Genomic DNA, 13,561 nt, shown 5'->3' on the forward strand with positions numbered 1-13,561 from the left:
AAGTGACATTATACAAACATTGTGTCAGAATACACAATATTATCAGACACCAAAGTGACATTATACAAACATAGTCAGAATACACAATATTATCAGACACCAAAGTGACATTATACAAACATAGAGAGTCAGAGACACTTCGCAGAAATCACACATATGTTATACAGATATTATAAAAACAATATACATCCAGACAACAAAGAAACACTATAGAGACATATCATGAAGACATTGTGTTAAACACTGCTGGGTCTATTCTTACAGTCACTAAGTAAATCAGAAACACTGCTGGGGCTATTCTTACAGTCACTAAGTAAATCAGAAACACTGCTGTGTCTATGCTGGGGCTATTCTTACAGTCACTAAGTAAATCAGAAACACTGCTGTGTCTATGCTGGGTCTATTCTTACAGTCACTAAGTAAATCAGAAACACTGCTGGGTCTATTCTTACAGTCACTAAGTAAATCAGAAACACTGCTGGGTCTATTCTTACAGTCACTAAGTTAATCAGAAACACTGCTGGGTCTATTCTTACAGTCACTAAGTTAATCAGAAACACTTTCCACACCGCACTTTATTCACCATCAGCTAAGTCTACTTCCTTACACACAAAGTACCTCCTTTTACTGAAGAGTGATTAACTGCAGATCTAGAGTTGAGCATTATCTCTCTTGTCATGTCCAATCATAGACCATTAACACAGTATACACAAATCATTATACGCTGTACATTATACATACAATCATAGCCCATATTAACACAGTATACACAAATTATTATAGCTGTATGACCCGATGTTCATCTATTATTTTTGTACATAATTACTTTAAAGCAGATTAATTACTTTATAAAGTTATTCACTTTCCCTTAATTACATGCTTGAAAACAAACTCTAGATGTGCTCTAAATCATACTCATACTCAAAAGTGAAGATTATAAAACTTTTATAAAATGATTCTCACATTGAAATGGAATACATGCTCAAGATTTTTCAAGTATGTTTCAAAGCTTGCTCAAAGTTGTACTCAAAACAAACAAGGCCGAGATTGAGTATGAGTATGGTCAAAGTTTTAAAACTTCTAGGCCTGGTGTAGCATTCCTCCTTAAATACATTGTCGAGAGATGTACAGCACAACAAGCTTACCATCTGGGGTCTTTGTACTCTCTTCCTCTTCATTTTCCCCATCAGTACCGCTGGCAATGTCATTGAACTCTTTCCAATAATCTTCGTAACTGTTGCTTCTCGGAGATTTGCTCATGATTGGTGACAAACATTTTCTGACTACATCTCATAGCCAAATTGTTCGAGCATCACACCATCACCATTTTCTGAAAGACAAGTAGGTAATTGTGAATTTCTGGATGCCTCTCAATACAAAAGAAATCCCCGCCCAGTTAAGTGCAGCCACTACTCACCATACTGTGTTATGTGATGTATGGCATTGTTGGAGCACCTTAAGAATTACTACAAGGACTGTGAATTGTCTGTTGCCATCAAAGATTTAAAGGTATCTTTTTTTAAATCTACATTTAAGACATGAACACAAAATAACACTGCACCTTAAACTTACTGCAGTACACAACGTATTTATTGAAACCAAAATAAGCTTGTGGGGTTTCCCTTAGTGCATTAATCTTATCATCTAAATAAATACATATTTCTGTCAAAATCAATGCAAGTACACGATAAAAAGAAGATTAAAAATATCATATGTTTATAATTAATAGTGCAGCGCCGTACTTTAACATATATTCTAATGATCAAATCAAACTAATAATCAAACTAAATACAACATACTTACACAATTTGTATTAAGGTTGAACTTGTATAGTGTAGTACGCGAGCTCTAACACACACTACATACATGTAACACAATCAATTCACGGCCCATAACACAGCACGAAGCATAGAGTGTTACGGTATATATAGATATACATGCACTATGTAAAACACTTAATCATGAATCAATGAAAAATCACATGGAACTGCTGCACAACAAAGAGACTGATGCTGAGAATATCTCGAGACAAATGATCGCTGTCATGGTTATTGTATAGGAAATCCTGGTGACACAACAATTATCAACTAACACTAAATAGGATGTCCCTCACAGCACAGGCCTCCTGTCTCCTAATCAATGTTAGTATGAGTAAATACCGAGGCCTCATTAGCCCCGAGTTCAAGTGACACACGGAGACCTCTTATCTTGACATTAGTAGGAAAATATTTATTTCACCGATACATGAATTTTCTATCTCCACTGGATATCCATACCCACTGTCAACATCTAAATACTGCTAAACGTGTGTGTGTGTGTGTGTGTGTGTGTGATCAGGCTCAGCTAATCTTTTCATGGTTTTCACATGGTCAGATTTTACAAATTTAAAATTCTGAAGAACAGATTTTGTAACAAGAAGTGAAGATGAATGACCTTTTTCCCCATTATAAATGACAATACCTGTGTGCTCTAGTCCCAGATCTGTGGGCCTTTTCACACTAACTCTTACAATATTAAGATGAAAATCTCAAAAAAACTTTAAAACTTTAATTCCTTTACAATTCTTTGCACACATATTTTTGAATGAGCAAAACAAAGTACAAGTATACATGTATTCTTACCCGGGACATTATAGTAGCACTCAATCAAGTACAAACAGGAGACAAGAAATTTATCTTAGTCGTAATATTGTTTTGTGACAAGGTCTTTTACAAATCCATCAGTCACTAGGTATGCAGACACCACTTCCTTATCGTTATGTCAAGTCCATTAAAGTATCTACTGTCAATATTAGGTGTCCTTAACACAAATTTACATCGTACTAGCTCAGTCCTCTCATGAACTTTAAAGTTTAACGTAGTCACATTGAATTCTAAAGTGATTCTAAGTTAAAATGTGTTACTCTACACCAACCACCTCATGTGTTACTGTACAGAGACCACCTCATGTGTTACTGTACAGACATCATCTCATGTGTTACTGTACAGACATCTCATGTGTTACTGTACAGACATCATCTCATGTGTTACTGTACAGAGATCACCTCATGTGTTACTGTACAGACATCATCTCATGTGTTACTGTACAGACATTATCTCATGTGTTACTGTACAGACATCACCTCATGTGTTACTGTACAGACATCATCTCATGTGTTACTGTACAGACATTATCTCATGTGTTACTGTACAGACATCACCTCATCTGTTACTGTACAGACATCATCTCATGTGTTACTATACAGAGACCACCTCATGTGTTACTGTACAGACATCATTCACCTCATGTGTTACTGTACAGAAATCACCTCATGTGTTACTGTACAGACATTATCTCATGTGTTACTGTACAGACATTATCTCATGTGTTACTGTACAGACATCATCTCATGTGTTACTGTACATACATCATCTCATGTGTTACTGTACAGACATCATTCATCTCATGTGTTACTGTACAGACATCACCTCATGTGTTACTGTACAGACATTATCTCATGTGTTACTGTACAGACATCATCTCATGTGTTACTGTACAGACACCATATCATGTGTTACTGTACATACACCATCTCATATGTTACTGTACAGACACCATCTCATGTGTTACTGTACAGAGATCATTTCATGTGTTACTGTACAGACATCACCTCGTGTTACTGTACAGACATCATCTCATGTGTTACTGTACAGACATCACCTCATGTTACTGTATAGACATTATCTCATGTGTTACTGTACAGAGATCATTCATCTCATGTGTTACTGTACAGAGACCATCTCATGTGTTACTGTACAGAGATAACCTAATGCATTACTGTACAGACATCATATCATGTGTTACTGTACAGACATCATCTCATGTGTTACTGTACAGACATCATCTCATGTGTTACTGTATAGACATCATCTCATGTGTTACTGTACAGACATCACCTCATGTGTTACTGTACAGACATCATCTCATGTGTTACTATATAGATATCATATCATGTGTTACTGTACAGAAATCGTCTCATGTGTTACTGTACAGACATTATCTCATGTGTTACTGTACAGAGATCATTTCATGTGTTACTGTACAGAGACCACCTCATGTGTTACTGTACAGAGATCATCTCATGTGTTACTGTACAGACATCATCTCATGTGTTACTGTACAGAGATCATATCATGTGTTACTGTACAGAGATCATCTCATGTGTTACTGTACAGACATCACCTAATGCATTACTGTACAGAGACTACCTACTATCAGGGCTCGCGCTGCCCATCGCATTTTGCGATTTTTCAGAAAAAAATGCGACAGAAATTCCGGAAATGCGACACGGACATTTCGTATTTTAGTATTCGCGCGCCATTTTGAATTTCAGCTGTTGGCATCCAAACAGCCTCAGGCCGGCTGTTTTACCTGTGCAGAATGTGGATACCCTGTCGCATGGTAACAAAAAGACTTAGGGGCGTCTTGTTTATTTAGCAGTTTACACAAAACAAAGGGTTGATCCTCTATTTGCAGGTAGGTGTGAATGAAATGAACTTTGCGCATGCCAGCTGCCTACAGTACATATCGTAAATATAGAGATACCCAAGTCATTACTGGGGAGCTACCTGTTTTGTACTGGATGGAATAAAAAGCATGTGATTGTGCACACAAGCTAGTCAATGGAAGATACTTCAGTGTTAATAAAAATATATAAAATTTAATTTGTCGGTTCATCACAGTACAAAAGCGATTTCATCTAGAAAGGTAAACTAGAATGTTCAGCTATATTTTCTAATCCATTTGTGTAGGGTATAAATAGCGGAATGTTGGGAAATTGCATTATTCTTTAGGTCTTTAGTTTGATCTATTTAGAAAATGGCCATGAGGAAACGCAAAACAGTAGGTTCTTCTGAAATTGCTATCCTGTCATCTTTTGACTTCACATCATCTTAAGCCATTTAAAATTTGTTTCAGACTTCATGAAGTCCCTTCTCCTCTACATGATGAGATTCACCAAAGGACCACTTTGTCATTCTGGATTTCAAGATGAAAACAGGATTCTTCAGTGAAAATGTGATGTGAAACTATGATCATGTGTTATATATTACAGTAATTAATTTTCAGTAACTTTGTCATCAGTGACTTTTTCTAGACTGCAAATTTAATGAGTAATATATATCATTTACACTACTAAAATGATTAATAAACATTTAGAAACTCATTTTTTGTCTTTATTTAATATAGCCAGTTTATATGCTATGAAATACTATTATTTTTTTCTGGTATGAAATAGAATTGAGTCAACTTAGCCAAAAACAATATTTAGAAATAAAACCATGATTGTGCTGCAATGTCATCAGACTGACTAAAAAGCAATCTGCTGAAATACAATCGATTTTCAAAATATCCTAATAATTATAGTGATTTGTGATAAAAGCTAAACAAAGCTATGTTGTATACATTGTGTAAGAATAATCAGAGATATGATATGTTGTATATGCCTCTTGAATAATATACATGAAATATAGATCTACAGGAAAGGTGTATGAGTCGATGCACATGCGCCAGGTTGCGACACAAAATTTTGGTCCAGTGTGAGCCCTGACTATATGAATCAACATGGTTGTTTTTCAGCTATTGTGATATTTGGAAGATTTTTTTAGTCTTTATTCCCCTGAAAAATTTTGACCCCCATATTGTGGCCCCAACTAGTGAGTAACCTTTAACAAACTTGAATTTACACAACATGGGGATGCCTCAATACCACTATGACTAACATGGCCTTGCTATTCCAGAGGTGAAGGTAACAAAGTCAAAGATGGTAAGAAATAAAGCTTTTGCCATAAGATATCTTGAATATAAAAAACCCACATTTTGTGGAAAAGTTGCATTATATGCCCACACAAAAGACAGTATTGGGTACAGTAACGCTATCACTTTAGTTATATATCACTTGCTTGAATAATATGTATTTTTCTTTATAACAGAAAGAAGTTAAAATGAAAACTGAAATGTATTGGTACTTTTAATAAATGGGAGCATAAAAGCGCTTCTTTCACTTACATTAACACATGTGTTGTTATGATGATATATAATCTAGGTTCATTTGAGTAACACGAATTAGAACATATAGGATCTCTTATGTGGACCCAGCCTACCCCGGGGCTGCTGACCTGATGTGAACATACTTAAATTTGAATTACCTGTATGTGCTTGCATATTAATCATGACAGTCACCCTGCTGTTGTTGCGAAAGATACATTTTAATGTTAAACTTTGATCCCCTAGCTATTGTGATCCTATTAACCTACTCCCTGGGGCCACAATGTGAGCAAATTTGAATCTGCACTACCTGGGGATGATTGCATATTAGTATGACTAATCATAGCCCTGCTGTTCTTGAAATTGAAGTGTTTTTCATTTTTATCCTCATTTATCCAAACATGCTTTGTGGCAAATTAAGTTTGCTTGAAATTATATAGCACTGTTGTTCTGGAGAAGAAGTAAAAAATGTTAAAAGTTTACAGCCAGATGGGTGCCAGACAAGAGGTGATGAGAAAAGCTTAATTGGCTCAGGTGAGCTAATGATACGCTGGTAAATCAAGCAGCAATTATTTTTTTTGTAGTTTCAGTCATTTTACACACTTAATATGCATAGTGCAACAACTAACAAATTCAATTGACATGCAATGACATTTTACACTTTTTAATATACAGTTGATTGGTTGGTTGTTTGTTTTGAGTCCCATCGAGAATTTTTCACACATATTGAGACGTCACCAGCTGTAGGTGAAGCCCTGGATTGTGTCCTCTGCTTAGCACTTACATTCAGCAGCAATGAGGTTCCTTAACATGCCTGGAACACCTGCCATGACACGAGACCTCTGTTTCAAAGGTCATATCCGAAATACCTGTGACCCTCAATGACGAGCGTTTGGCAAAGGAGCAATCACTATACCTATGTTTACATCTTATAGGTTTGATGCAACCCATGACACGAGCGGGGCTCAAACTCACAACCTCCTGGTTACAAAGAAAACATTCTACCTCTGAGCTACTACAACTGGTCATCAGTTATACGGATTGTGTTTATAGAACAGACAAAACTTAAAGTGGTTGTCATCAGAAACATTGAATTAAAACTTATTTTTGGAAAACAAATTCAAATCCAATTTGCAAACTGCCTAAACAAAAAAAAAATGCATTCAGTGACGAAGATCTAAATCCTTTCTGACAGCAGCACTCAGATCATTCAAATTTTCATTTCTTTTCAAAATCTCATCATTGACAAGTCCCAAATAATACATAATCAATTACTTATCATTGACAAGTCCCAAATAATACATAATCAATGACTTATCATTGACAAGTCCCAAATAATACATAATCAATTACTTATCATTGACAAATAATACATAATCAATTACTTATCATTGACAAGTCCCAAATAATACATAATCAATTACTTATCATTGACAAGTCCCAAATAATACATAATCAATTACTTATCATTGACAAGTCCCAAATAATACATCATCAATTACTTATTGACAAGTCCCAAATAATACACAATCAATTACTTATCATTGACAAGTCCCAAATAATACATACATGTAATCAATTACTTTTAATTAATTTCATGGGTGGAGATGAAAAGCGTTCAAAATGACACACCAAGCTTGATGAATATACAGCGTAATGCATGAAAAATATTACAGATTGCCTGACAAGTATGAAATGATGCTATCCGAGTTACTTCTACATCAAAAGTATATATGATGTGTATTGTACACACATTTGTGAAAACAACATTGATCAATAAACACAAGCATGATATTTTACATTACTAATAGCTATGCTACAGTTCCTTAATCATCAACCAGAAGTTGACATCAGTAGAGCAATTAACATGATTAATGTCGCCAATTTTACTCTTTTTATTCATTTTTTAAACTATCATAATGTGAATATCAATAGCAGTACAATCATTATAAATTAGTCAATATAAAATCGAGTCAATTCGATCTCTGCTTACTGTTTATAAATTGTGCCAATATGAAGAATATATGTACTCATTTAATTATTTCTGAATCAGCGAAACTTCCTACTGGTCACTCCAAATAAATGTAGACTATAAGTATTAAATCTAGGATCTAGAGAGGGCACACATATCATATTTTCAAAAGGGCACTTTTCGTCGCAGCAAGACAATTTCGGGGCACTTTCATTGTATGATAGAAATAGATTAATTATTTAGCCTCTTTAAAAGTTAATACCTGCTGCCTTGATTTTAAACTTTTCAATCAACCTTGTGAAATAAAGAACAATAATTGTTTTTATTAACAAATATTTATAAAAAAAAAAATGAGAAAAAAGGGCATGGTGCAATTAAAAAGGGCATGGCGCGGCACCATGCAAGTTTGCTTTAGATTTTACACTATTAATGTAATGTCATTGATCACTATTTTGTCTCTCACTAAATACAGAGCAGGGTCAAGGGGGGGGGGGGGGGGGGGGGGGGCAGATCAATGTAGAAGGAGTGACAAAACCACATGTAAAAAGTAGTGAAATTATTCAAACACATACACTGTACCTTTCACCATCATGTAGCAAGTAGATTGAAATTGTTTTTCCAAAAAGCAATTTCAATTAATCCAATTGTAATATATAGAAGAAAAAATTTATGGCTGCATGGAGCATGAATCAAACCCAGGATCCCTTAATTACTAGTCAGGTGCTCTAACCACTGAGCTATCCAAGCCGACATCCATTCAGGTGCTCTATATAACCACTGAGCTATCCAAGCCGACATCCATTCAGGTGCTCTAACCACTGAGCCATCCAGGCTGATATCCATTCAGGTGTTCTAACCAATGAGCCATCCAGGCTGATATCCATTCAGGTGCTCTATATAACCACTGAGCTATCTAGGCTGACATCCATTCAGGTGTTATAACCACTGAGCCATCCAGGCTGATATCCATTCAGGTGCTCTAACCACTGAGCTATCCAGACAGACATCCATTCAGGTGCTCTAACCATTGAGCTATCCAAGTTGATATCCCCAGTCTGTATATAGCCTTAGCTACTATATTTTCCTCCCTCCTTAAATTGTCTTTGACCTCAAAGACACACAACCTAGATTCTTTTTGCCCCTGGTAGGACTTTCACCAGAAGTCCTGGGGTGGTCAATGGCACCCTTAAGTTACAGGAAAGGAGAAAATCTATAGTTGGACCAGGAATCCAACCCAGGACCTGGGTCTGCATTACTAGTAAAGTGCTCTAACCACTAAGCTTTCCAGGCCAATATCATGGTTCACATAGCCTTAACTACTGCACAATGTTTTCAAGGACATCCACCTGTCTTGAGTTCTAGTTTTTGAAACTGCAGATGATCACAGTATGCATATTGTCTGTGACATATACAGAAAATTGTTGCTTGATTTACCAGTGTACAATTCCTGCATTATTCAGTGGATCATGCTAACAATGCTACTAACTTGCACAATATTCCACAAATTTTCATGTTTTAATTTCACGTAATTTTCATGTTTTAATTTCACGTAATTTTCATGTTTTAATTTCAAGTCAAAACCATGACAGGGGTAGACAAATAGCACTGGCCGATGCCAACCATATTTTAGAGCCAGGCAGGTAAAATTACAAGAACTTGTCTGTGGCAAGTGATTTTTTAAAGTAAAATGAAAATATAGATAATAATATTAAATGTAAATGCATTAGCAGTGTCGATCATGGACAAACCGAAAGCATGTCAGCATTCATCCAGCGATATGATACAAACACATACACCCCTCTCATGAAAAATGACATGGATCATTTAAAAACGCTTTAATATATAGTGAAGTTAAAGGGGAAGGCAACCCAAAAACATTTACATGAATGATAAATGATAGGATTAATTATTCGATAAAAATTTGTCATAATATTCTGCTGATATACGGCCTAGATAATCTTCAGTACTAATTTCAAAACGTTAAAAATCGAAATTCCCACCATCTATGGAGGCTACCATGATGTAGAACTCTTTTGTATTCAAGACCACAAAAATCAATAATTTTGACGTCACACCGTCTGTTCAGATTTTTATGAGATTCTAAGATCATCAAAGATGTGCATGTGGCAGATTTTACAAATGGATGATGCCTTCCTGTCAAGCTGTTAATTGCACTAATGGGTAGAGGAGATGTGAAAAACAGTTTTTCAAAATTCCTAGCCCAACAAAGTCATCTGAAAAGAAAAGACTATGTATACTGTGGATCCATCATTTGCGTAATGACAAGTTGATGTTCAAGACATTTGTATGAAGAAACGTGTATCATCTGCCTCACTGGTCTGCAACTCAACGGAAAGTCTTCTTTTCTCAATTTCTTCTTGCGAAAAAACAGCTAGGCTCAAATCTATACGGCTAAAAACTTAACTGTTCATGACTTGTCATGTTTAGTGCTGCTGATGAAATAAACCGGAATCGACGGTGTGACATCATAAATTAAACTTCAATGGCTGATCTCTTTGCGGTGGGTAATTCAAAATATATGATAGATTAATATTGATTTAATCGTTAGGCAAGGATTTTGTATTTAAAGACTGTCATTTACGATATCAGTAAGTAATACTTTTTTCACAAAAGCAACAATGTAGTTAGGGTTGTCTTTCCCTTTAAAATCGATTGCAAAGTGCCGAATCTACTTAGATGCAATGTCAACATGGTCAAGGTGAATGTGCAATATGTGTTGATGAATCGAAATATGGACAAGTTTGTGACATTTAGCAAGAAAGAGAAAGGACCCCGACTGTAATAATCACAATGATGAACCTTCCGTATCAACAAAGTACTAAGACAGAACAACAAACCGAACAGAATACGGGGATATTTTAAGGAGGTATTCTACATCGTCATAATGGCAGACTTCCTTTTAAAACATGAAAATATAAATATCAGCAACATTTCTCTATTCATTTCCAATTTCATTGACTAACTGAGTAGGTCAGCACGTCGTCTGCAGAACTGTAGATTGCAGGTTTGAGACCAACAGGAGTTTTAAACAAAATTTCAGATTGCTTTCCACTAGAACTGCATTTTTTGACTAAATGAAGTAAATTTGAAAGTTTTCAATTTCAAAATATTGTTCTCCATATCCTTCACTTTTCATCCATACCAAATTTCTCTGGTGTAGCACACATCTTTAAACCGTGGGAGGAAACTTGGCTGTTGATTTATCACGATGAGCAAACAAAAATAGATATGGATGAATTGACTGAATAAAATACAACAAGATAAATAATTTCGAATAGTTCTATTATATATATGTCTTAATTTTAAGGTAGGGCAAGTTAAATTTCTTGGGTAGAGCAAGGGAATTTGGCATCTCTGCCTGTCCTTGTGTATAATAATTCTGTCTACCCCTACTCATGAGCAGACATTTTCGTTTAATGACCAGCATTTTTACCTGTCATTGTGTCCATTTCTACCCCTGAGCTAATGTTTTCACTTAATGACCAGCTTTAAACACTGTTAAATAAAGATGCTTTATCCGTTTTATTTTTCTTCTTTCTTTCTGTTCATGTGATCTGTATAAAGGGGGGGGGACAGTGTGGGGGTGGGTGGGACAGTGTAGGGGCGGGGTGGGACAGTGTGGGGGTGGGGGTGGTGGGGGAGACAGTGTAGGGGTGGGGTGGGGGGGGCAGTTTGGGTGCTCTGATGGTTGTAGGTCCATCACCATGATAAATATGATATAGATCGTACGATCTAATCTTAGGCGTTGTGATAAAATATAATAAATCGCTATTTTTTATAAACAGTAAATGGTTCAATATTCTTAATCCGAGTCCCTATGGATATAATGCAATGACGTCTGCGTTTGGAAGCAGAAGATTTTTCGCCAGTTAAATATTATAATACATCTAGTTTGCAGATTTTACCTGTTGCGGTGTTACATGATTGCATGACGTCGATGAAACACCTGCTGGGTGGCACCCCGCAGTGCGATGAAAGAAAAGTTTGCTTGAACGTAAATTTCAATACCTTGTATAAATCAAAAACAAAACAAGAAAATATTCCTTACCACTTCAGTTGAAATACCCGATAGCGATTGTCAAGTGCTGTGACTGTCCCTATCTATATTTACACTTCCGTCCACTATTTCCGGGCATGCGTAGTTCGCAAACTTAAAATCTAGGTCAATATATAAAAACACAAAAATTATTGTATTTTTTTTTTTATTTGTAAGTATATCATATCTAAATGTAAGTATACCATTGAAGAACTCACATATACCCACCTATTCCCACCCCAGTGAATTTCCTCTTCACTAGTTGTATTCCAAAAATTATTCAACTTTTATAAGCCTAATATGTATCTATAGGTCTTTATATAATTATAGATCTACCTGTACAATATTTAATCAAATTTAAAAAACGAAATTGACAATAGGTAATTTCAATGCACAAATGTATACAATGTGGCCCTTAAATACGCCTCCGTGAACAGTGATTACACTTGCGGGTAAATCAATATTTCATGCGATAAAGTTAGGCCTGTCTAAAAATTCTATATAGATCTACTAGACCTCTAATTCCCATATTATTTATAACTGTTTCTTTTCCATCCCCTAGATTCTATTTTGATTGTGGGTCTTTTCCTGGCGAGCTCGGCTAGCCATTGTTTTTTGTTTGTTTGGGATTTTTTGTTTGTTTGTTTGGGGGGGTGTTCTTCTTTTTTTTTTTTCTTCTTCTTCTTCTTTTTTGGGGGGGTGGGGTGGGGTTTTTTTTTTATTTACAAACTCTGTTAGGTTTGAACATATGTTATTGCCAGTTAGGCAAAAGAATTGGACACAAGTTCCAAAACTTAGATAATCCGCCCGCCCCCTTAAATCCGCCACTGATATACTGCCATATAAAGTCTATCGCTTACCGGTACATTTTTTTTTAACAATATTTAATGCTTGTACAGTAATTTGAAGCTAAAATTAAATTAAAAATCAAAACGACCAGAATATTTCTGAACAATGATAAAAAGCATCATATTTTCCTCTCCAGAAAGAGATTCAACACCCCCACAATATAATGAACATTAATAAGATCTTTCAACATCAAAAATGACCCCAAATATACAAAATGGGTTTTTTATATTATGTAAGTAACTTCCGTTACTGATCAACATTTAACATTGATCATTTTTCAATGACCGGTTTTTGGTTTTTTTGTTTGTTTTTTTTTGTTGGTCACAATTTATAATATGAACATTAAATTTTCTCTAACTATAAGAGGATATCCTGAATATGTATGTCCCGGCCGTTAAATAACAAGAAACAACTGTAAGCAGTTCACAGATGTCAAAACAAGTTAATATCAGCACCCAGACCCGGAACCAGTTTGTTCAAAAATTCAAACAATATGGTTAAGCTAACCAGAAGTTAAAATAGTTCTTAATTATATGAATTATGTCTCCCCTTCTCAGAAGCGGATATATTGTTCTAGAGTGGAGAATTCTTATCTGAGTATACATGTACATGAACTTTTTTGTCCTTCCTTATCTACGGATACCATTCAAATTCAATAA

General features: G+C 35.4%; 1 protein-coding gene across 4 annotated transcripts in view; it reads right to left on the minus strand.

Annotated features, from left to right (window-relative positions):
• The window catches only part of LOC125683469 (rho GTPase-activating protein 18-like), a 52,929-nt gene extending 40,767 nt beyond the window's left edge, over positions 1 to 12,162 (minus strand). Inside the window, exons 1-3 of one of the 4 annotated variants that reach the window (XM_056141387.1) lie at positions 1,804 to 2,089; positions 1,418 to 1,486; positions 1,146 to 1,330 (exon numbers count right to left, since the gene is read on the minus strand). In XM_056141387.1, coding sequence (XP_055997362.1) covers positions 1,146 to 1,260 — 115 coding nt within the window. In that variant the 5' untranslated portion in view covers positions 1,261 to 1,330; positions 1,418 to 1,486; positions 1,804 to 2,089. Of the gene's footprint in view, positions 1 to 1,145; positions 1,331 to 1,417; positions 1,487 to 1,799; positions 2,277 to 12,065 lie in introns of those variants that run through there. The other 3 variants (XM_056141385.1, XM_056141384.1, XM_056141386.1) reach the window with 3 other exon arrangements.
• Between the last annotated feature and the right edge of the window lie 1,399 nt (positions 12,163 to 13,561).

Source organism: Ostrea edulis, chromosome 6, assembly GCF_947568905.1.
Source record: "Ostrea edulis chromosome 6, xbOstEdul1.1, whole genome shotgun sequence".
Classification (NCBI taxonomy): Eukaryota; Metazoa; Mollusca; class Bivalvia; order Ostreida; family Ostreidae; genus Ostrea; species Ostrea edulis.